The sequence below is a fragment of the Bufo gargarizans genome, chromosome 1 (assembly GCF_014858855.1).
Source record: "Bufo gargarizans isolate SCDJY-AF-19 chromosome 1, ASM1485885v1, whole genome shotgun sequence".
Taxonomy (NCBI): Eukaryota; Metazoa; Chordata; class Amphibia; order Anura; family Bufonidae; genus Bufo; species Bufo gargarizans.
The window spans coordinates 747,431,301-747,454,477 of NC_058080.1; the positions used below are offsets into that span (position 1 = coordinate 747,431,301).

General features: G+C 45.6%; 2 protein-coding genes across 2 annotated transcripts in view; one reads left to right on the forward strand and one right to left on the reverse strand.

Annotated features, from left to right (window-relative positions):
* LOC122925022 (zinc finger protein OZF-like) overlaps window positions 1–23,177 on the forward strand; it is a 338,508-nt gene that overhangs the window by 282,443 nt on the left and 32,888 nt on the right. The gene's annotated exons all lie outside the window — the stretch shown is intronic.
* Window positions 10,065–13,073, reverse strand: LOC122925031 (zinc finger protein OZF-like). The gene is made up of 2 exons (XM_044276567.1): window positions 13,020–13,073; window positions 10,065–11,668 (listed from the first exon to the last, which is right to left on the reverse strand). Exons 1-2 carry the CDS (start codon window positions 13,051–13,053, stop codon window positions 10,398–10,400), a joined length of 1,305 nt encoding a protein of 434 aa, XP_044132502.1. The 5' UTR covers window positions 13,054–13,073; the 3' UTR covers window positions 10,065–10,397.

Sequence of the window (23,177 nt, forward strand, 5' to 3'; positions counted from 1 at the left end):
TTGTAATTATTCCAATTATCGCAAATAATATGCGATTTAATTAATCGCGTATTGCGATTTATTCTTTTGATAGTATAAGGCAACGTTCCTATGACTAATTGACTATGGCTAGGCTAATATGTGTATTTTACGAAATTTCGTAATATTGCTCTAACTTCGTCTTTTAGAATATTACGAATATTCTAAAAGACGAAGTTGGAGCAATATTAAGAATATACGTAAAAAGTTGAAATCGCAATTCGATTATTATAACTTGAATTAATCGGATTGCGATTTCAACTTAGCTAAGTTAGCACTGCTATATTCCATATTAGGCTAGAATTAACGAATATGGAATATAGCAGTACTAAGTTGAAATCGTAATTCGATTATTATAACTTGAATTAATCGGATTGCGATTTCAATGTAATTCTCAAATCCGACAGTACATTCTAGTGTATGGAGACATTCCCATGGTGATGGGGACGCTCCATGAGCACGGAAGTCGGCAGAAGCGGCAACGGGCACTGACTGGAGCAGCCAGGAAGCCAGGAATCCAAAGGACAGGTAAGAACAACTTTAGAGAAAGTGGGAAAGAAAAAAATATAACAATAAAAAAAAAAAAATATGAATATTCGATTTCGCGAATATATAGAACAATATTCTAAATATTTGCAAAATCTCAAAGTTGCGATATTCGAGAAAAATTTTTGCAATTTGAATATTCGCACTCAACACTAGTTATAATGCCACCAGCAGTACTAAATAAGCACTCAGACAAAACACTAGCGGCAGGGCAGGCCAGCACCTCCAAGGCGTAGAGCGCAAGTTCATGCCACGTGTCTAGCTTGGACACCCAGTAGTTGTAAGGCACTGAGGGATCATTTAGGATGCTGACACTGTCTGCTATGTATTCCTTCACCGTCTTCCAAAACTTTTCCCTCCTAGTACCACTAGGCTGTGCTTCAGGGTGAGGTGGCTAGCAGGGTGTCATGAAAGTGTCCCATGCCTTGGAGAGTGTTGCCTTGACTTTGTTGGAACTGCTGTGTGTTATCCTTGTCTCCCTTTCTCGATTGCCTAAGAAAGTACGGACTCTGCCGGCCGCGTTGTCAGATGGAAAATTTTGGAGCAATCTCTCAACAAGTACCTTCTGGTATTGCACCGTTTTACTCGTCCTCTCCACCACAGGAATGAGAGATGAGAAGTTCTCTTTGTAGCAGTGGCCGAGAAGAGTGAACACCCAGTAATCCGTGTTGTTTAAAATGCGTATAATGCGAGGGTCGCTGGAAAGGCTACCTAACATGAAGTCAGCCATGTGTGCCAGAGTACCAACAGGCAAGACATTGATGTCGACATCAGGATGACTCTCCATCTCCTCATCTGCCGATCCACGCTGAACAGATGTAATTAAAGTTCCATGGGTACTACCCTCTGTAGCAGAGGCAACTGTCTCCAGCTCCTCCTCCTCCTCTTCATGGTCCAATTCGCCCTGAGAAGACGAACTGAGGGTGGGCTGGCTATCACCCTGTGTAATGTCCTCCCCCATTTCTTCATCTGCCACATTCAGAGCGTCGTCCTTAATTGTGAGCAGCGATCGTTTGAGTAGACACAGCAGTGGGATTCATCAAAGTTTTTTAAAACCTCACAGAGGTCTGACATCAATGTCCACTCCTTGCTTGTGAATTGTGGCAGTTGAAAGGTCGAAAGGCAACGACCATGTTGCAGCAGGAATTCCACAACTGCCCTCTGCTGCTCACAAAGCCTGGCCAACATATGGAACGTAGAGTTCCAGTGCGTACTCACGTCGCACAACAGTCGATGAGTTGGAAGCCGCAAGCACTGCTGCAGCATTGACAGAACTGCTGAAGCTGTGGACAACTTGCGGAAATGGGCACACAGTAGCTCTGGCAAATTGGGGTAGGTTTTGATAAACAAAACCACTAAGTTTAAGACGTGGGCTAGGCATGGGATGTATGTCACAGCTCGGTCTGGTCCCTTATACCCTGCCATAGCTCTGGGGCGGTGTGCTGTTTGTCCCCTAAACAGATACACTTCAGCACGGCCTGTTGACGCTTACCCACAGCAGTGCTACACTGCTTCCAGCTAGCGACTGATGGCTGACTGCTGCAGGAGGTGGAAGTGGAGGAGGCAACGGAGGAGGAGAAGTAGGGGTTGGAGCCAGTAACATAGCTGCTGGCGGAGACCCTGATGGACGTAGGGCCCGCAATCCTGGGCGTGGGTAGCACCTGTGCCATCCCAGGGTGCCATCAGGGAAATATAGCGTCCCTGGCCACCAGCACTTGTCCATGTGTCTGTGGTTAAGTAGTCCTTCCCAGTAACTGTGTTGGTCAGGGCACGGGTGATGTTCTGGGACACATGCTAGTGTAAGGCGGGAACGGCACACCGTGAAAAATAGTGGTGGCTAGGGACTGCGTACCAAGGGATGGCCGCTGACATCAGGCTGCGGAAGGCCTCAGTGTCCACAAGCCTAAGTGGCAACATTTCAAGGGCCAGTAATTTCGAAAGTTGCGCATTTAGTGCTATCGCCTGGGGGTGGCTAGGTATTTGCGCTTGCATTGCAAATGACTGTGTTATGGACATTTGGACGCTGCGCTGGGACAGGGAAGTGGATATTGTTGCTGAAAGTTCATGCAAAGGTCCAGGTACAGGGCAAGGGGCATCCGGGCCTAAGTCTTCGACAGGGGATTGGCCAGCCATGCATAACACAGGGGAAGAGGAGGCAGTGGTGTGACCCGCAGACCCAGATTGTGGACCCAGGCGTTCGGCCCATTTATTAGGGTGCTTGGATGCCATGTGGCAGAATATTGCTGGTGGTGGTGAGGTTGCTAGTGTTCACGCCCCGGCTCATTTTGGTACGGCACAGGTTGAAAACTACCACTCTTTTGTCGTCTGCACCATACTGCGGAACACCTACCCCTTCGCAAAGTAGATTTACGCATGGGGGTGCTCGATGTAACGGTTGCAGGCCTGTTTGGTGTGGGCTGGCTTTTGCAACTCCTTTTAAGGACTATTGTGTGTGGCAGCAATATCTATTTTTAGTGCATCCTGCGCTAATTAGCATGCAATAGTTAGGCCGCTACAGACAGCGACATTATCTGCGTTACATCTCCTGTGTAACGTGTGCGCATCCCAAAAATATCAGTGACATCCAGTCCACTTTTTCCATAGACGGTGTCCGCTGCGGACAGTGACATTAGCTGCGCTACATCTCCTGTGTAACGTGTGCACATCCAAAAAATATCAGTGACGTCCAGTGTACTTTTTCCGTAGACGTTGTCTGCTGCGGACAGTGACATTACCTGGGGTACATCTCCCGTGTAATGTTTACACATCCCAAATACCTGTGAGATTTTCTGTCATTTTATATTAGCCGCTGCTGACATCAGCGACATTATCTGCGGTATTTCTCCTGCGTAAAGTGTGCGCAACCCAAAAATATCTGTGACATCCAGTGTACTTTTTCCGTAGATGGTGTCCGCTGCGGACAGTGACATTAGCTGCGCTACATCTCCAGTGTAACGTGTGCACATCTAAAAAATATCAGTGACATCCAGTGTACTTTTCCTGTAGACGGTGTCCACTGCAGACAGTGACATTACCTGGGGTGCATATCCTTTTCACATCCCAAATACCTGTGAGATTCCCTGTAATTTTATATTAGCCGCTGCTGACATCAGCAACATTATCTGCGGTATTTCTCCTGTGTAACGTTTCCACATCCAAAATACCTGTGAGATTTCCTGTAATTTTATATTAGCCGATGCCAACATCAGTGACATTATCTGCAGTATTTCTCCTGTGTAACGTTTCCACATCCCAAATACCTGTGACATTCCCTGTAATTTTATATTAGCCGCTGCCGACATCAGCAACATTATCTGCGGTATTTCTCCTGTGTAACGTTTCAACATCCCAAATACCTGTGACATTCCCTGTAATTTTATATTAGCTTCTGCTGACATCAGTGACATTATCTGTGGTATTTGTCCTGTGTAACGTATGCGCATCCCAAATACCGTTTTTAATTTTTTTGCGCATACACTTACAAATCCTTCGCTACTGTACGTGTGACATACTTTCAAGCATATATAACATTTAATATGAAGAAGGCGAGCAGAAAGGGACAGGGAAGTGGCCGTGATGCTGATGGTGCACGCAGAGGTCGTGGCACTGGGCATGTTGAAACTGTGCCTGCTGCCAGAGCACAAGAAAAACAATCATCCACGATATCTAGCTTCATGTCCCAGTTTGCAGGGTGGCGCAGGGCAACGCTCTCGAAGTCATATCAGTGCGACTAGGTGGTCGGTTGGATTGCATAAGATAATGCTTCCAGTCAGTTATGCACCACCCTGTCTTGCACAAAGTGCCTTTTCAGTAGCCAGGAGTCTGCTCAACACAATCCTCACCCTGATCCTCTTTCCTCCCACCATGGAGAGCCTTGGCAAAGATGTGATCCCACACTTGGATATTCAGAGGAGCTCTTTTCAGTGCCATTCCTTCATTTGGACCTCTCGACAAGCCCGCTTGAAGAGGGACATGAGATCTTGTGCCCTGATTCCCAAACTCTTGAGCATCCACAGTCATAAGAAGATGACGGTGGGGAACGGCAATTAGTGTTTCACGAGGTGGATGATGATGATGAGACACAGTTGCCAATAAGTCAACGGCAATTAGTGTATCAATAGGTTGATGATGAGGATGAGACACAGTTGTCAATAACTGAGGTTGTTGTTGGGTCAACAAGTCAGAGGGATGAGCAGAATGAGAAAGTGGACGATGAAGTCACTGACCCAACCTGGGAAGGTGGCAAACCGAGCGAGGACAGCAGTACAGAGGAGGTGGGATATGCAGCACCACAACAGGCTAGAAGAGCCAATAGGGTGGCAAAAGGAAGAAGGTGGGCCACAACAAACAGACCCGTAGCTGTTCCCCGGAGCACACCCTTGCGGAATCTCCCTTGCCGAGGGGTAGGTGTTCCCCAGTCTGGCGCTTTTTTTTGAGGAAAGTGCGGACGACAAAAGAATTGTAATTTGCAACCTGTGCCATACAAAAATAAGCAGGGGCGTGAACACTAGCAGCCTCACCACCACCAGCATGATCTGCCACATGGCATCAAAGTACTGTAATAGGTGGGCCGAACGCCTGGGTCCACAATCTGTGTTTGCGGGTCACACCACTGCCTCTTCTTCCCCTGTGTTACAGATGCCTCCCGCCCTGCACCTGGACCTTCGCAAGCACCATCAGCAACCACATCCACTTCCGTGTGTCGGTGCAGCGTACAAATGTCCTTACCCCAGGCATTTGAACGCAAGCAAGAATATCTAGCCACCCACCCACAGGCCATAGTACTAAATGCGCAACTTTCCAAAATGTTGCCATTTAGGCTTGTGGACATTGAGGCCTTCCGCAGCCTGATGTCAGCGGCCGTCCTTCCTTACGACGTCCCCAGCCCCCACAATTTTTCACGGTGTGCCATGCCCGCCTTACACTAGCATGTGTCCCGTAACATCAACTGTGCCCTGACCAACGCAGTTACTTGGAAGGTCTACTTAACCACTGACACATGGACAAGTGCTTGTGGCCAGGGACACTACATTTCCCTGACTGCACACTGGGTGAACGTTGTGGAGGCCGGGAGCTAGTTGTACCCTGGGATGGCACAGGTAATTCCATCAGGGTTTCTGCCACCACCTACATTAGTGGCTCCAACCCCCACTTCTCATCCTCCACTTCCACCTCAGAATTATCCTCTTGCAGCACCAGTCAGCCAACAGTTGGTAGCTGGAAGCAGTGTAGCACTGCAGTGCGGAAGCGTCAACAGGATGTGCTTAAGCTGATCTGCTTAGGTGACAAACAGGACACCAACGCAGACCTGTGATGCGGGATAAGAGACCAGACTGAGCTGTGGCTCTTGCCACTCAACCTAGAACCAGGCATGGTTGTGTCTGATAATGGCCGTAACTTGGTGGTGGCTTCGGAGCTCGGCAAGCTTACACACATCCCATGCCTAGCCCACGTATTCAACTTAGTCGTTCAGCGGTTTCTCAAAACCTACACCAATTTGACTGAGCTACTGGTGAAGGCGCGCCGCGTGTGTGCCCATTTCCGCAAGTCATCGACAGCTTCCGTCGTTCTGTCAATGCTGCAGCAGCGCTTACAATTGCCAGCTCACCGGCTGTTGTGCTACGTGAGCACGCACTGGAACTCGACGTTCCACATGTTGGCCAGGCTTTGTGAGCAGCATAGGGCAGTAGTGGAATACCAGCTGCAACATGGTTGTCACCTTTCCAGTCAGCTTCCGCTCTTCACAAGCGAGGAGTGGGTATGGATGTCAGACCTCTGTGAGGTTTCAAGAAACTTTGAAGAATTAACACACATGGTGAGCAGCGATAACACTATTATCAGCGTCCCCATCCCACTTCTGTGTCTACTCAAACGCTCGCTGCTCACAATTAAAGCCGACACTGTGCATGTGGAAGAGGTGGAAATGGGGGAAGAAGACATTACACAGGGTGATAGCCAGACCACCATCAGTTCGTCTTCTCAGCACAAATTGGATGATGATGATGATGAGGAGGAGACGGTTGCCTCCGCTACAGAGTGTAGTACCCATGGAAGTTGAATTCCATCTGTTCAGCGTGGATGGGCAGAAGAGGAGGAAGAAGATGAGGAGATTGAGAGTAATCCTCCTGATGACAACAGCGAAGTTTTGCCTGTTGGAACTCTGGCCCACATGGCTGACTTTATGTTAGGCTGACTTTCCCGTGACCCAGGCGTTTTACGCATTTTGGACAACACCAATTACTGATTGTTCACCCTTCCCGTCCCCCGCTACAAAGAGAACTTCTCATCTCTCATTCCTGTGGTGGAGAGAACGAGCAAAATGGTGCAATACCAGAAGGTCCTTGTGGAAAACATGCTCTTAAAATTTCCAACTAACAACGCTGGCAGCAGAGTACGTAGTTCATTGGGCAACCGAAGAGGGGAGACGAGGGGAACCCATAGCAGTTCCAGCAGAGGCAAGGCAACACTCTCCAAGGCCTGGGACAGTTTCATGACACCCTGCCAGCACCCTCATCCTGATGCGCGGCCTAGTGTCACAAGGAGAGAAAGGTTTTGGAAGATAGTGAAGGAGTACGTAGCAGACCGTGTCAGCTTCTTCAATGATCCCTCTGTGCCTTACAACTACTGAGTGTCCAAGCTGGACATGTGGCACGAACTGGCGCTCTACGCCTTGGAGGTGCTGGCCTGCCCTGCCGCCAGCGTTATGTCTAAGCGGGTATTTAGTGCCGCAGGGGGCATAATAACTGATAAGCGCATCCGCCTGTCAACTGAAAATGCTGACAGGTTGACTCTTCTAAAAATTAACAAGGCCTGGATTGTCCCTGACTTCTCTACTCTACCAGAGGAAAGCAGCTGAACATAAAGGCACTTTAAATGTGTTTTTTTTAAATAATGTACTGAATACACTGTATTCCCATGAACCCCTTCCACCACACAAAAGGGTATATGGTTCAATCTTCTTTTTATCATCCTCCATCATATAAACATGCTTATTAGTCTGCCCTTGCTCCTAATGTTAGAATCAGCTCACCTGAAGGCTCTCGCATGTAATGTTTTAGAGGGTCAGCTCACCAGAAGGCCCTCACCTACAATCTTTTAGAGAGTCGGCTCACCTGCAGGCCCTCGCATCTGTTTTAGAGGGTCAGCTCACCTGCAGGCCCTCGTATGTAATGTTTTAGAGGGTCAGCTCACCAGCAGGCCCTCGCATATGTTTTAGAGGATCAGCTCACAGCAGGCCCTCACCTACAATCTTTTAGCGGGTCATCTTACCTGCAGGCCCTCGTCCATAATTTTTTCAATGGTCAGCTCAGCAGCAGGCACTCGCCCATAATTTTTTCGATGCTCAGATCAGTAGCAGGCACTCTCCCCTAATGTTTTTGAGAGTCAGCTCTGCAGCAGACCCTCACCCCTAATGTTTTAGATGGTCAGCTTAGCAGCAGGCCCTCGCCCGTAATGTTTTAGAGGGTAACCAGCAGGCCCTTGCTCCTTATGTTTTTGAGGGTCACCAGCAGGCCCTTGCTCCTACTGTTTTTGAGGGTTACTAGCAGGCCATCAATCCTGATGTGTAATAAAGGGCGTTTTGGAGTGCCGGTTCCATGTAATTTTTGGCAGCCCTTTCACTTAGTGCATAGGCTTTATGAGTGTAGGAGTCCCACTACCAGAACAATTGTACCACAATGTGAATGAGGCCCTCCTTTATGTGATATACAGGTTGTATCGGAGTGCCTCTTCCTTGTAATTTTTGGCAGCACTTGCACTTTATATACAAGTAAATATACAGGAAAGAGTGTTTCCTAACAATTTTTTCTCTAAAAATGATTTTCTTCGGTTTTGTGCATATTATTGTCAGTCTGTAAAAGTGGCGTACTACTCGGACATCTTTCCCAGCAGCAACCTGGGAGTCCAAGATGCATCCAGACATCCTCCCCATGCTGTTCCCGAACCATTTCGGTGGTGTTTCCATCAATTTCTGACCTTTTCCTATGAACCAGACACCCTCCCCTCTTCAGAGAAGGGGGTGCCTGGTTTAATTCTCGGGTTCTCCCATTGACTTCCATTGTGCTTGGGTGCTCGGTAGAGCACCCGAACATTTCGAGGTGTTCGACCTGAGCATTTTGGTGCTTGATCAACACTAGTATCGCCGCGTCCGAAAGCTCCCATACTTTTAAACTATTAAATATTTTTCAGATACGGCAAACCGGAAGACTAAATGGTTGATTTGCCGTTTTTTGGTCTCTTCACCTCCCACAAAAAAATTAAAATAAAGTAAAATTAAATGAAAAAAAAAGTGATCAAAAAATACCCCAGAATGGTATGAATGAAAACTATAGATCATCCCTCAAAAAATAAGCCCTCACACAGCTCCGTACACATAACTACAAAAAAGTTAGAGGTCACAATATGGCGATGAAAAGGAAGGAAAAAATAAAACATTTGTTTCAAAGTTTTTTTTCAGTATTAAAATGCAAGAAAATCTATACATATGTGGTAGCGCCATAATTGTACTGACCTGGAGAATGAAAGCAACAGGTCCGTTTTACCATATAGGGAACACCGTAAAAACAAAACATACAACTGCTGTGTAATTGTTTTATTTTTATTTTTTTCATCTCCCCACTACATTGTTTGCGATATTAAATGGTGGAGTTAGAAAATGCAACTTGACTGGCAAAAAAACAAGCGCTCATACAGCTATGTAAACGTAAAAATAAAAATAAAGTCCTGGAAAGGTAGGGAGTAAAAAACGAAAAACCCTCAGGGGCTGAAAGGGTTAACTGTATGGTTTAAAATATAAGTCATGAACAGAACATTTTAATAAACAGCAAACAAGCTGCAAAAACCAGTGTCAGGCAGCTGCTGCCAAGGCCAATAAGATAATGGGTTACATCAAAAGGGGCATAGATGCCCGTGATAAGAACATAGTCCTACCACTTTACACATCACTAGTCAGACCACACATGGAGGACTGTGTACAGTTCTGGGCTCCTGTGAACAAGGCAGACATAGCAGAGCTGGAGAAGGTCCAGAGGAGGGCAACTAAAGTAATGACTGGAATGGGGCAACTACAGTACCCTGAAAGATTATCAAAATGAGGGTTATTCACTTTAGAAAAAAGACAACTGAGGGGAGATCTAATTACTATGTATAAATATACCAGGGGTCAGTACAGAGATCACTCCCATCATCTATTCATTCCCAGGACTGTGACGAGGGGACATCCTCTGCGTCTGGAGGAAAGAAGGTTTGTACACAAACATAGAAGAGGACTCTTTACGGTAAGAGCAGTGAGACTATGGAGCTCTCTGCCTGAGGAGGTGGTGATGGTGAGTACAATACAGGAATTCAGGAGGGGCCTGGATGTATTTCTGGAGTGTAATAATATTACAGGCTATAGCTACTAGAGAGGGGTCGTTGATCCAGGGAGTTATTCTGATGCCTGATTGGAGTCGGGAAGGAATTTTTATTCCCCTAAAGTGAGGAAAATTGGCTTCTACCTCACAGGTTTTAATTTTGCCTTCCTCTGGATCAACTTGCAGGATGACAGGCCGAACTGGATGGACAGATGTCTTTTTTCCGCCTTATGTACTATGTTACTAGAATATATGTCTTCCTAAACAGGATTTATCAGATGTTTTATAGAAGCCGTTATGTGACATCAATTAAGCTTTTATATCCAAATATACAACCTGAAATGAAAACAATGTCTATGACCCAGTGATATATTGTTTCTTTGTATTGTGGCCATATGGCTTCTCTCTTGTTTGACTTCACTGATGACCCCTAATTATGGCTTTAGAAGCAAAAACATTTTCTCATTCTGAATGCAGCTTCTCTTATGTGTGAATCCTCTTATGTTTAAGAAGGCTTGATTTTTCTGAAAAACGTTTCCCACAATATGAACACGAATATGTGTGATGTCTTTCATGTTTAACAAGATCTGATTTATCTGTAAAACATTTCCAACATTCTGAACATGAATATGTTTTCTCTCCTGTGTGAATTCTCTCATGTTTAACAAGATTGTATTTCTGTGAAAAACATTTCCCACATTCTGAACATGAATACGGCTTTTCCCCAGTGTGAATTCTCTCATGTCTAACAAGAATTGATTTCCATATGAAACATTTCCCACATTCTGAACATGAATATGGCTTCTCTCCTGTGTGAATTCTCTCATGTATCACAAGATCTGATTTCTGTGTAAAACATTTCCCACATTCTAAACATGAATATGGCTTCTCTCCTGTGTGACATCTCTCATGTATAACAAGATATGATTTCTGTGAAAAACATTTTCCACATTCTGAACATGAATACGGTTTTCCCCCAGTGTGATTTCTCTCATGTATAACAAGATCTGATTGCTGTGTAAAACATTTCCCACATTCTGAACATGAATATGGCTTCTCTCCTGTGTGACATCTCTCATGTTTAACAAGATGTGATTTCTGTGTAAAACATTTCCCACATTCTGAACATGAATACGGCTTCTCTCCTGTGTGACATCTCTCATGTTTAACAAGATCTGATTTCTGTGTAAAACATTTCCCACATTCTGAACATGAATATGGTTTCTCTCCTGTGTGACATCTCTCATGTATAACAAGATATGATTTCTCTGTAAAACATTTACCACATTCTGAACATAAATATGGCTTCTCTCCTGTGTGACATCTCTCATGTTTAACAAGATGTGATTTCCATGTAAAACATTTCCCACATTCTGGACATGAATATTGTTTCTCTCTTGTGTGAATTTTCTCATGTTTAACAAGATGTGATTTCCGTGTAAAACATTTCCCACATTCTGAACATGAATACATTTTCTCTCCTTTGTGACGTCTTCGGGGTGTAGAAAGTCCTGAGCTGTTTGTGGATTCTTTACCACAATGAAACCTTTTAATCCTTTTCTGACTTGTACTTGCGGTAACAATCTGTGATTGGTCCGGAGAAGGTTCCTCATAATTAGGAGGATTATATGACAGATCTGTACTGTGAAGTCCTGGATGTACATTAAGGGTAATGAGGTTTTCCCCTGAAGAGCGCTGCAGGATATCTTCATCTAGTGGTAACATGACATTTTCACATTTCTTACTGAGATTTTCTGTTAAGATAAAAATAAAAATTAGTTTTAAAGTAGTTTTTTTTTTGTTGCAAACTACAGAGTAGACAAACTGATAACATTCCAATTAGGCTGGAAGTTGATCCAGCAGGAAGGAGAAGTGTTCATTCATTTGGAATCCATTCCTGACTTTGACCAAAAAACCTGCACTTGTGATCCCAGCCTTACAAAGCTTCTATAACGTCCTGACAAAGTCCAGGATTCTGGTTTACACCAGGTCATGACTTTTATTACATACAGTAAATAATGACTTAACAAAACAACAAAATTTGAAAAGCCCGACCATGTGTGGAAAAAATGGAGCATCGTAAGCCCCGCCCCTGCAGAACCTGCCTGTTGTTTCTATATGTGGAACCTTAAAATCCCCCCTTTTTGGACAGATTATAAGAGCAGCACAGATCAGTCACTGGTTATCTACGAGTAGTGTGATATAAGAGGCTGGTGCTCCTCCATTACATGTCACTGCACACACGTGTATACACTGCACATGACGGCTCTTACCTTGTGATATAAGAGGCTGGTGCTCCTCCATTACATGTCACTGCACACACGTGTATACACTGCACATGACGGCTCTTACCTTGTGATATAAGAGGCTGGTGCTCCTCCATTACATGTCACTGCACACACGTGTACACACTGCACATGACGGCTCTCACCTTGTGATATAAGAGGCTGGTGCTCCTCCATTACATGTCACTGCACACACGTGTATACACTGCACATGATGGCTCTTACCCTGTGATATAAGAGGCTGGTGGTCCTCCATTACATGTCACTGCACATGACGGCTCTTACCTTGTGATATAAGAGGCTGGTGCTCCTCCATTACATGTCACTGCACACACGTGTATACACTGCACATGGCGGCTCTTACCTTGTGATATAAGAGGCTGGTGCTCCTCCATTACATGTCACTGCACACACGTGTATACACTGCACATGACGGCTCTTACCTTGTGATATAAGAGGCTGGTGCTCCTCCATTACATGTCACTGCACACACGTGTACACACTGCACATGACGACTCTTACCCTGTGATATAAGAGGCTGGTGCTCCTCCATTACATATCACTGCACACACACGTGTATACACTGCACATGACGCTCTTACCCTGTGATATAAGAGGCTGGTGCTCCTCCATTACATGTCACTGCACATGACGGCTCTTACCTTGTGATATAAGAGGCTGGTGCTCCTCCATTACATGTCACTGCACACACGTGTATACACTGCACATGACGGCTCTTACCTTGTGATATAAGAGGCTGGTGCTCCTCCATTACATGTCACTGCACACACGTGTATACACTGCACATGACGGCTCTTACCTTGTGATATAAGAGGCTGGTGCTCCTCCATCATGGCCTCCTTGTACAGGTCCTTGTGTCCTTCTATATACTCCCACTCCTCCATGGAGAAATAGACAGTGATGTCCTGACACCTTATAGGAACCTGACAACACAATGACACCGTCATCACCCAGACCCCTCCAGTGCTGTTACTGGAGAATTTCCCAGCATTCCCAGCAGTGTCACCTCTCCAGTCAGCAGCTCCATCATCTTGTGGGTGAGTTCTAGGATCTTCTGCTCATGTATCAGGGGGTGAGGGGGAGGCTCTGTGATGGGGGGAGGGGACCTGCTCCGCCCTCCTGACTCCTGGAGATGGATGATGGGAGTCACACAGTCCCCCGATGTCTTCTTCACTATTGTGTACTCCTGTGGATGGAGAGAGACATTTAGGGAATAAACCCTTCAGGGGCCATGTGCTCTCCTCCGGCCCTCTCCTCCTGGTACAACGTGCCTACTTACCTCCTCATGGCTCCTACAACATGACTATTGGTCACTGGTCACATGACACATCACTCACCATACTGGGGGCTGATCTTCAGGTTCTCCATCACTTGGAAGGTCTGGAGGCCGTTCTCCAGGACCCTGGACTCTTCCTATCACCTCCTATGATGGATTCTCCTTCCCGATGTCTGACTTGTTACAGAATACAATAAAGAGGAGAGAAATCTAGAACAGTTTACCTCTCCGCTCAGCAGGGAGATGATCTCCAAGGTGAGGTCTAATATTCTTCTGCTGATCTCCTTCCTGTCCATCCTTGGTGGTCATTCAGGAGAAGAGGAGAGAACTGGAGGAGCTGGAGGCTTCTAGTACTGCAGGCGCCTTTATGAGAAGAGGAGAGGAAATCATCCAGGGGACAAGACCAGATGTCACCTCCAGAACCGCACTTCCTGAGCCTGGAGGGGCCCCGCTATTCATTCTCCCCTGCGAGGCAGGGGCCCCTCACCAGGACAGTCAGGGGCCAGCGAATGATGACAACCCCCACTATCCCCACTACTCCTCCCCCATCATACTAAGCTGAGGAGCGGAGAAGGATTCCTTGTGTGTAATGGAGGAGAATCTCCAGAGGTGACATGTCTGAGCTCTCCACCACACTGTCTCCTCACAGCTCATCTTACCTGCAGGCTGGAGGAATGGCTGATACCAGAGAGAACAAGAGCCCTGACTACCGACCAGGACCTGCCCAGTATCTGCTGCACTGCCAGAGCTGAAGGACCTGGGGTGACGTCACCGTCATGTGATCAGTGGAGAGGGCGGAGCTCAGCAGTAAAGATGATAAGAGGTGGGGAAGGTCCTGGGGTTATGTCACTGTCATGTGCTCAGTGCAGGAGGCGGGGCTCAGCAGTGAGGAGAGGAGGTGGTGAAGGACCTGTGATGATGTCACCATCATGTGATCCGTGAAGGGGGCGGGGTCAGCTGTAGAGCAGAGATAAGAAGGAGGAGGAGCTGTAATTGTGGTCATGTGACCTGTGAGGGACGATTCTTGTATGGAGAAAGCATTTTATGATTTTTTTCCTACAGAACTGGAAAAATGCTGGGAGTTGTAGTTCTCGCCTCTGAAACCTACAATAACAGCCTGGAGTGTTACTTCTGAGATATCATATAACATTCTGTACTCTTCTCCTCTGATATATAACAGTCTGGACATTGTGAGAGTTGTAGTTCTCTCCTCTGATATATTATTGTCTGGACATGCTGGGGGTTGTAGTTCTCTGATATAACAGTCTGTACAGAGCTGTGGTCACCTCTCTAGAGTCTCCTATGGACGACATAAAAGACTGAGATGTAATTGTTCCTGGGAATGCAGGTCTGAAGAGGAAGCCCCTGATGGTGAATTCAGGATAAACTGTTTTCCTCCTCTGAGGAGGAGAAGAATAAAGAGGGGAATATTCATTCTAAGGGAAGAAAGTAACAAAGAGATTGTTCATGTCCGACCGGTTGGGGGACCCGGATGATGACCGGGGGTCTCCACCTGTAGGGTTCTAGGGCCTTCAAAGTGGTTGAAGCTTTGAAAAAAGCTAAGATGGCCGAATGCAAACATCCTGGAAATGATCACTATAGACCGCCTCTCCTTACTGAACAGGTCTTCTTCTGCCTAATGTGGGAAGCTGGTCTGGTCTGGGATATTTCACGAATATTTGGGTGAATATTCGTCATAAATTTGCAATTACTTTCTTGATTTTGAAAATCGGCAATGTAATATTCGCTTAATACAGGTGTGGGTCACTTATGCTACATTATTCAAGCTGCTAGAAGTTTCCTGAGACTGGAGAACATGGTCGGCAGAACATTACAACAGCTTTATATGCAGATAGAGGGCTCCAATATATTTGTGATTGCGCAAATTGGCAACTAATGATGCGAATGATGTGAAACGTCACATTTTATCAGTTCTGAGTAGATGTTACTGATTGGTGCAGTAAGTATTGTTGTGACATCACAGCACTAGGTCTGTAGCTGTATGTATGGACAGCAGAGAAACAGTAATCCCTATCACACTACCTAACACCCTGCACTGGAACCATCAGCTCCACTGTATCAGGATCTAACCTGCACGGACTATCTGTATTATATATATCAGCTCCACTATATCAGGATCTAACCTGCACGGACTATCTGTATTATATATGTCAGCTCCACTATATCAGGATCTAACCTGCACGGACTATCTGTATTATATGTATCAGCTAACTATCTAATGTAATACACAGCAGAGCCCAGAGCTCAGCAATGTCACCGCTCTCTCTCTCAGAGCTGCAATAAACTGCAGAAAATGGCTGCTGGGAGGTTCTTATATAGTAAGGGGGAGGAGGCAGCTTTCCTATTGGTTGCTAGGGATGTTGCTAAGCTCAGACAAAGATATTGCAGCCTTCTCATTGGCCCACAAGCAAGAAGCCGGGAGGGGTCATGGGATCAGATACATATATATAGCACTATATTCTAAATCTTTGTGAATTCTCAAAGTGGCGATGTTCACGATTTGAATATTCACACCCAACACTACTCAGGAGCTGCTGTACCTGAGAGAATAAGGACAGTCATCTGCTCAGTTTTCTTCTGTGGAAGTGTAGACGTCATCAGATCTTTCATCTGCATCTAGTGAATCATCTACTGAGGTGAATGTGTCTGCCCTCATCGGAGCACAAAGACTCAGCTTCAGGCCTGTATTATTATTATTATTTATTAAAACGCCGCCATTCGGGGGCGTGGCCTGACCGGCGATGTAGACAGTCGCATGGCGCAGAGCTCCTGGATATAATCCTGCACTTCATCATCTACCCATCTCCTACCTGACCTCAGTGAGGACCGACACTGCTCAGAAGCCTCCCTAGACACTGGGCGATACTCCGGTCATAGTATGACCTGTCAGAAGCAAAAGGAGAAGGAGAGTAAAGAAAGCGGCATGGACACGCCGAGTAAACAAAATGGCGCAGCGCATACTACAAAACTCTCAGATGTGGCGGTGAAGCTGGGGAAGTTTGCCCGTACCTCAGCAGCTTCCGCACGTGATCCGGTGCCTGACGCTGGGACGTCCAGTGAGATAAGGGGAGCGGAGGCCTTAGAAGCGCCTCATATGCCTCTGTAACACAGCAGAAGGTGGGTCCAGAGTTGCCGCCAGAAGCGGCGCCCATATCCGATCCTACCATAGCAGATGTGTACAAGATGGTAGCGCAATGCAGTACAGCCCTCATGTCCCTAAACACCAATGAGGGACGCCTCAAGGAGGAAGTCTTATTGATAAGACAAGATATGCAGCAGTTTAAAGAAAGAGTTGGAGGGTCGTGTTAGTGACATGGAGGACCAGCTACCACCTGTTAAGAGGGACTTGCAACGTGTTATACATAATGTGTCTCTGCTCATATCAAAATCGGATGATTTGGAAAACCGTCTGAGACGGAATAATGTGCGGTTTATTGGGACCCCGGAACGCACTGAGGGCTCAGACCCTGTTTCATTTATGAAAAAATGGTTGGTGGACACTATTGGGAAAGGAAAGTTATCCCCACTCTTTGCACTAGAAAGAGCGCATCAGGTGCCATTTCGCCCTCCGCCACCGGGGGCGCCTCCAAGACCTCTCCTGATCAAGGTTCTACATTACAGAGACCGGGACGCCATACTTAGAGCAGCCAGGAACAACCCTGACATCCAAATTGGCGATAGCCGAATTCTGATGTTCCCGGACTTTTCTGCCGAAATACAGAAACGGAGAGCGAGATTTTTGGAGATCAAGAAGCGGTTGAGATTATTGCAGTGGCCTTATTCCATGTTATATCCGGCAAAGCTTCGGGTGGTGGCGAATTGATCCACGCATATTTTTAAAGATCCGACCGAGGCATGTCAATGGCTGGACACTCATGAAAATGATCGGCGCGGCAACAACACCTGAAGAGACGGTGATACCTTTAATGGGACTGTTCTTGTTATACAAGTGTTCTTAGATTGATACCCCGTACTGACGGTTATAGCTTTGTGGGATTATTGTCTGTTTTCTTAAGGGGGAGGGAGATTTCATATGATGACCTTTAACTTGGTATGTTTTACAATGTGTGGGTTGTCGTGTGTTTGGGGGCAGGGTGGGCGGACTAACCCATTTGCATACCCAGGTTGAAGCGCCTATGTTAACTAGGCAACTGTTTTGTCATCTGTGCCTCTATCGTTAACTCATGACGGTTAGGTTCACTTTGTGTGTCTATAGTGTCCCCCTGTTTATCTGGTTCATAACTTGCAGTATGTTCAGGGACGTTACGGGGCAGTTGGGGGGGCAGGCTCTAATTCTAATCTTACTATCAATGGGAGGTTCCTCTGGGGTTGTCGGCACTGGCTTCTATACATGCATATGAGTCACCATGATGTCTTCTGTTAAGATTCTTGTGTGGAATGTGAGAGGGATGTCGCAGGCGTCTAAACGATCGGCTAGTTTCCATACCTTGAAAGATATACAGCCAGCTATTATGTGTTTATCCAAGACCCACTTGACCGCTGATGAGACGCATCTGATCCATGAAGTATCGATGATGTCACGAGGGTGTCAAGAACCACGCCTGACTCCGTTATACCCGGGGTCAGGAAGTCGCAGCGGTTGGCTGCACGCTGTATGTAAGATAGGGCTGTTTCCTCATGGTAGCTTTCTGGGTTTGCTTTGCAACCCTTTTGGCTCACTCAGGGATCCGTAGCTCCTTCTCCTCAGCTGTTCCTTGTCCAGCACTCCCAACCTCCTTATATTCCCCTCTCACACTTCTGTGGTTGCCAGATATAGAGCTTCCTGCCTGGACTTCTATACTGACCCACTGGAGCTGTGTTGATGCGTTCTCTGGTTGTTGGTCCAGAACGTTTCCCTCCGGATCCCTGTTGGACCTTTGTGGTCTGCTGTGGTCGCCCACCTGGGTTTATGTGTTTGTCTGTATTGTCTGTCCTCTCCCTGGTGTTTCCCTCTTAGTGTCAGTGGTGCGGACTAGCGATCCCACCGGCCCGTTCATTTCAGGGAAAGCCAGGGTTTAGGCACGTGATCGCCGCAACGGTGAGGAACCCGTCTAGGGACGTCAGGGCAGTCAGGTGCCAGCTGCAAGGTGAGTCAGGGGTCACCACCTTTCCCTCTCCCTTGGGCAGGGCTTTCCCTTTTCCCTCCCTGTGCGTGACGCCGGTCATTACAGATGAGTTGTGAATTTCACTCTACATATTTTACGCATGCCAGAGGTGTTAGTATTTTAGTACATAGATCTGTTCCGTTTGTCGCACAGGAGTCATATATTGACAGTGATGGTAGATTTATATGTATAGACTGTCATATCTTCCAATTCAGGATTATCTTGGTGGCAGTGTACATTCCCCCTCCATATTCAGCTGAAATTATGAGGATGATTGTTACATTTACATCTAAATTCCCATTAGTCCCTGTATTAATTGTGGGAGATTTTAACATGTACATTGACGGTTCTTTGGATAAATTCCATAATGGGCCGGGAACTTACACTGCTACCCCTACTTCTCTAGCAAGATTGTTATCAGAAGTAGATTTATGTGACATTTGGAGAACTATACACCCTGATTGGCGTCAGTATTCATGCTACTCACCCTCATATAGCTCCCTATCCAGAATAGATTTAGCAATTGGATCCTCATCCTTAGTAACACTGACAAAGGAGAGCTCATATTTGCCTCGTAGTATATCTGACTGTTCCCCACTATTGATTACATTGGAAGTGGGGAGGCATCTATGCGTTACTCGGCATATCTGGCGGTTAAACCCATTTTGGTTATCAATAGTGGATACAGGAACTGATATTTCTAGGGCCATTACTGACTTTCTGTCCATTAATGTGGGCACAGCGTCGGTGGCAATGGTATGGGATGCCTTAAAGGCATATGTTAGGGGATTATATATTAAATATATTATCATTAAAAAGTCTAAGAGCCGTATTCTGGATAGGGAGCTTTCAGATAGAGTTACGCATTTAGAATCTACATTAGTAGAACAGCCCACATCGACTAATGAGGCACAGTGGAAGGAAGCTCAAAAGCTGTTGAAAGAACATATACAGACTAGGGCGGAGGATAAACGTCTTTTTGTGTCTCAGAGATATTTCGCTGAAGGGGAAAGTGCGGGTCACTTATTGGCTACTGTGACTAAAGCACAAAATGGTCCTTCCTGTATAGCCTCAATTAGAGGAACTGGAGCGCAACTAGTAACAGGAGATGAGAATATTTTGGGAGAATTCTATGCTCATTTCAGGGAGGTGTAAAAGTCCAGGCTGGTCACTGATGCGTCTGATAGATCTAATTATCTGGAAGGGATTAATATCCCTGTCTTAGCTGAAGAGAATAAGTTGCTTTTGGATGAGAACATAGTTCTAGAGAAATTGGAGATGGCGCTGAATTCCATCCCTAATGAAAAGGCGCCGGGTGGGGATGGTCTTCCTGGGGAATTCTATAAGAAGCATGGGGAACTATTACTTCCTCACCTTCTAACGGTTTTTAAAGATGCCTATCGAGAGGGTAGGTTGCCCTGTTCCATGAGAGAAGCAAATGTAGTAGTGATACCCAAATCAGGCAAAGATCCCTCATTAGTGGACTCCTACAGGCCCATCTCTCTCCTGACAGTGGATGTAAAACTTCTGGCTAAAGTTTTGGCCAATCGACCAAGTAGGGTCATTCAAACTATTATCCATGATGATCAATCTGGATTAATGCCTGGAAAATCTACGTCTCTGAATCTTAGGCAGCTATTCTTGAATCTTCAGTTGGAGGGAGGAGATGGACAGGACAGTAGAGCTGCGGTGGTCTCACTTGACTCTGCCAAAGCTTTTGACAGCGTCGAGTGCGGATATCTTTGGGCAGTCATGACTAGGATGGGCATCGAATCGGGGTTTTTAAAATGGGTCAAGCTCCTGTATTTTGAGCCTAGGGCTAGAATTAGAGTGAATGGTCAATTATCACCTGCGATTGCTCTGGAGAGGGGGACGAGACAGGGCTGTCCGTTGTCTCCCTTATTGTTTGCAATAGCAATAGAACCATTAGCATGTCTTTTTAAGATCTACGCCACTGATAAGGGGGCTAGCGAGGGGCTCTATGGAAGAACATGTATCTTTATATGCCGACGATATGCTGATTTATGTAGGTGATTTAACTGACTCCATGGATTCTATAATATCTATAATATCGCAGTTTGGTGACCAGTCTGGACTTTTCATAAACTGCGATAAATCAGTTATCTTCCCAATATCTTCTCAAGTGCAAACCCGTCAGGCCAATTTTTCTGAGCTCAAAGTGGTACACTCTTTTAAATACCTCGGAGTGACAGTATCGATGAACCCTGCAGATTATATCTCTAATAATCTATTACTTTTGATAGGGAAGATTAAAAGTAAGATTGCCATCTGGCACAAATTGCCTCTATCATTGATAGGTAGAGGTAACTTATTGAAAATGATTCTAATGCCTCAGTTGCTATATATTTTGCACAATTCCCCTGTGTGGATCCCTGCGCAATATTTTCATAAGATACAACAACTATTCAGGTTCTTTATATGGAAAAATAATAGAGGCAGGATCAAATATGAAAGGGGGGTTTGGCTCTACCTAATCCTATGCTTTATTTTTTGTCAGCCCAACTACAGCATTTCAAGGGGTGGGGAGCATTAGGTGGCGTGGGAGGGAAAAGTAGTCGGCTGGTGGGTTGGGCATCGAAAAGGTCTCCCCCATTGGCAGCTATAGAAGGAGAGATAAAAGGTGATATGGGGCGTAGTCCAACTTTACAACTTATGAGGAAAGTATGGGGTAAGGCAAAAAATATTTTAGGAATAACGGGATTTATGAATATTTCACCTCTATGGAACAACTCTGCGCTCCGTGAATTGGGTAGCCTGAATGGGTTCTCACAGTGGGAAAATAAAGGAATATGGAACTTAGGCCATATTTATTCTAATGGGGTTTTAAAGCAATACCAGCAGTTGTGTTCTGAATTTTGGGCTGCCCTCTTCACAGTTCTACAGGTATTTGCAGCTTAGACATGCATTGGAAGCCCAGTCCAAAACAGCCCCAGTGACCTTTGTATCCAATCAGACATTAAGCACGGCGGTTAATGCAGGATCAGTAAAGGGAGCGATTTCCATGGTATATCAAGCCTTGTTAGAGGACTTTCTTAAAGGATACCCCCTTAAAAGTAGACAACATTGGCAAAGAGATGTGGGTGGAATCACGGATGAGCAATGGGAGGAGGTGTTAGACCTCACCCCTAACTTATCTCTTAGTGAGGCGGCGCGGCTATCCCAACTGTACTTAATACATAGAGTGTACATAAAATAGGTTGTAGGGATAGCCCGGCTTGTCCAAAGTGTGGAAGTGCTGAGGCAGATCTACTTCATATGTTGTGGGCATGCCCTTCACTGACATCATATTGGAAGGCTGTAATACACCTTGTAAATAAGGTATATAGTGCTAATCTTACTCTAGACCCTAAGCTGTGCCTATTAGGCATAATACCGGAGGATAATTTACAATCTGTTATAGCCACGGGAATAGGGAGAATGCTATACCAGGCAAGGAAAACGTTAGCGGCAAAATGGATCCAATCAGTACCCCCAAGTATCTCAGAATATGTCAATAAACTAAACATGGTGATTCGCCTGGAAAGGGGAGTATACCAAAAAAGGAAAAATCTGTCCAAATTTGAGGCGACATGGGGAAGCTGGATTGATAATTCTGGATGCTGTAGTCCTTGGTTGGCGCTTACAAGAAGTTTTTTGTGTGCTAGATGAGTGTATTGAGTGTGGAAGATGAATGACTCCGAAGTAAATACGAGGAGGGGGGGAATGATCATGGTGGTTGGTATATGTGATGTGTGTATGCCAAAATTGGTTGCTGATCGACTTAAATGGAGTTGGGATTTGGATGAATGTGGATATGGATGTTTGGAGGAGATACTCTATGGATATATAGGTGGTGGGAGGATAGAGTTGGGTGATAGTTTGCTAGTGAGTATTGCGGTGCCGACACCCCAGGGGAGGAGATGAAGAGATTTATATAAATGTGTCCTGCCTTTGTAGGGTTTGGGGCGGAGGGAGGCATAGGAGGGTTACTTGTTAATGGGAGGTTCTATTGACTACCTTAAATATGTCTATACTGTATGTCTTTATGCTTAGATGTATGTCTTGACTATGTAGCCATATGTTTTGTACTATATTTATTGTATAGGTCTGACAATGGATATTCGTTTGGTCAACGAAGCATGACATAATGATGTTAAAAAAGACTGAAAACTGATAATAAAGAGATATCAGATTTTTTTTTAAAACGCCGCCATTCATTCCATAGCGCTGTACATATGATAAGCGGTGCACATACATAATACAGACAATTGCACTAATCATAAACAAGACGAGTTACAGACTGGTACAGAAGGAGCGAGGGCCCTGCCCGTGAGGCTTACAATCTACATGGTATGGGAGAAGGACACAGTAGGAGAAGGTGAAGCTGGTCATGGTGGTATAGAGGCAGCAGGGTCATTGGTTGTAGGCTTGTCTGAAGAGGTGGGTTTTCAGGTTTCTTTTGAAGGATTCCACTGTAGGTGACTAGTGTTGAGCGCGAATATACGAATATTATTTTTTTTTTGCGAATATCGGCACTTCGCTAATTCACGAATAT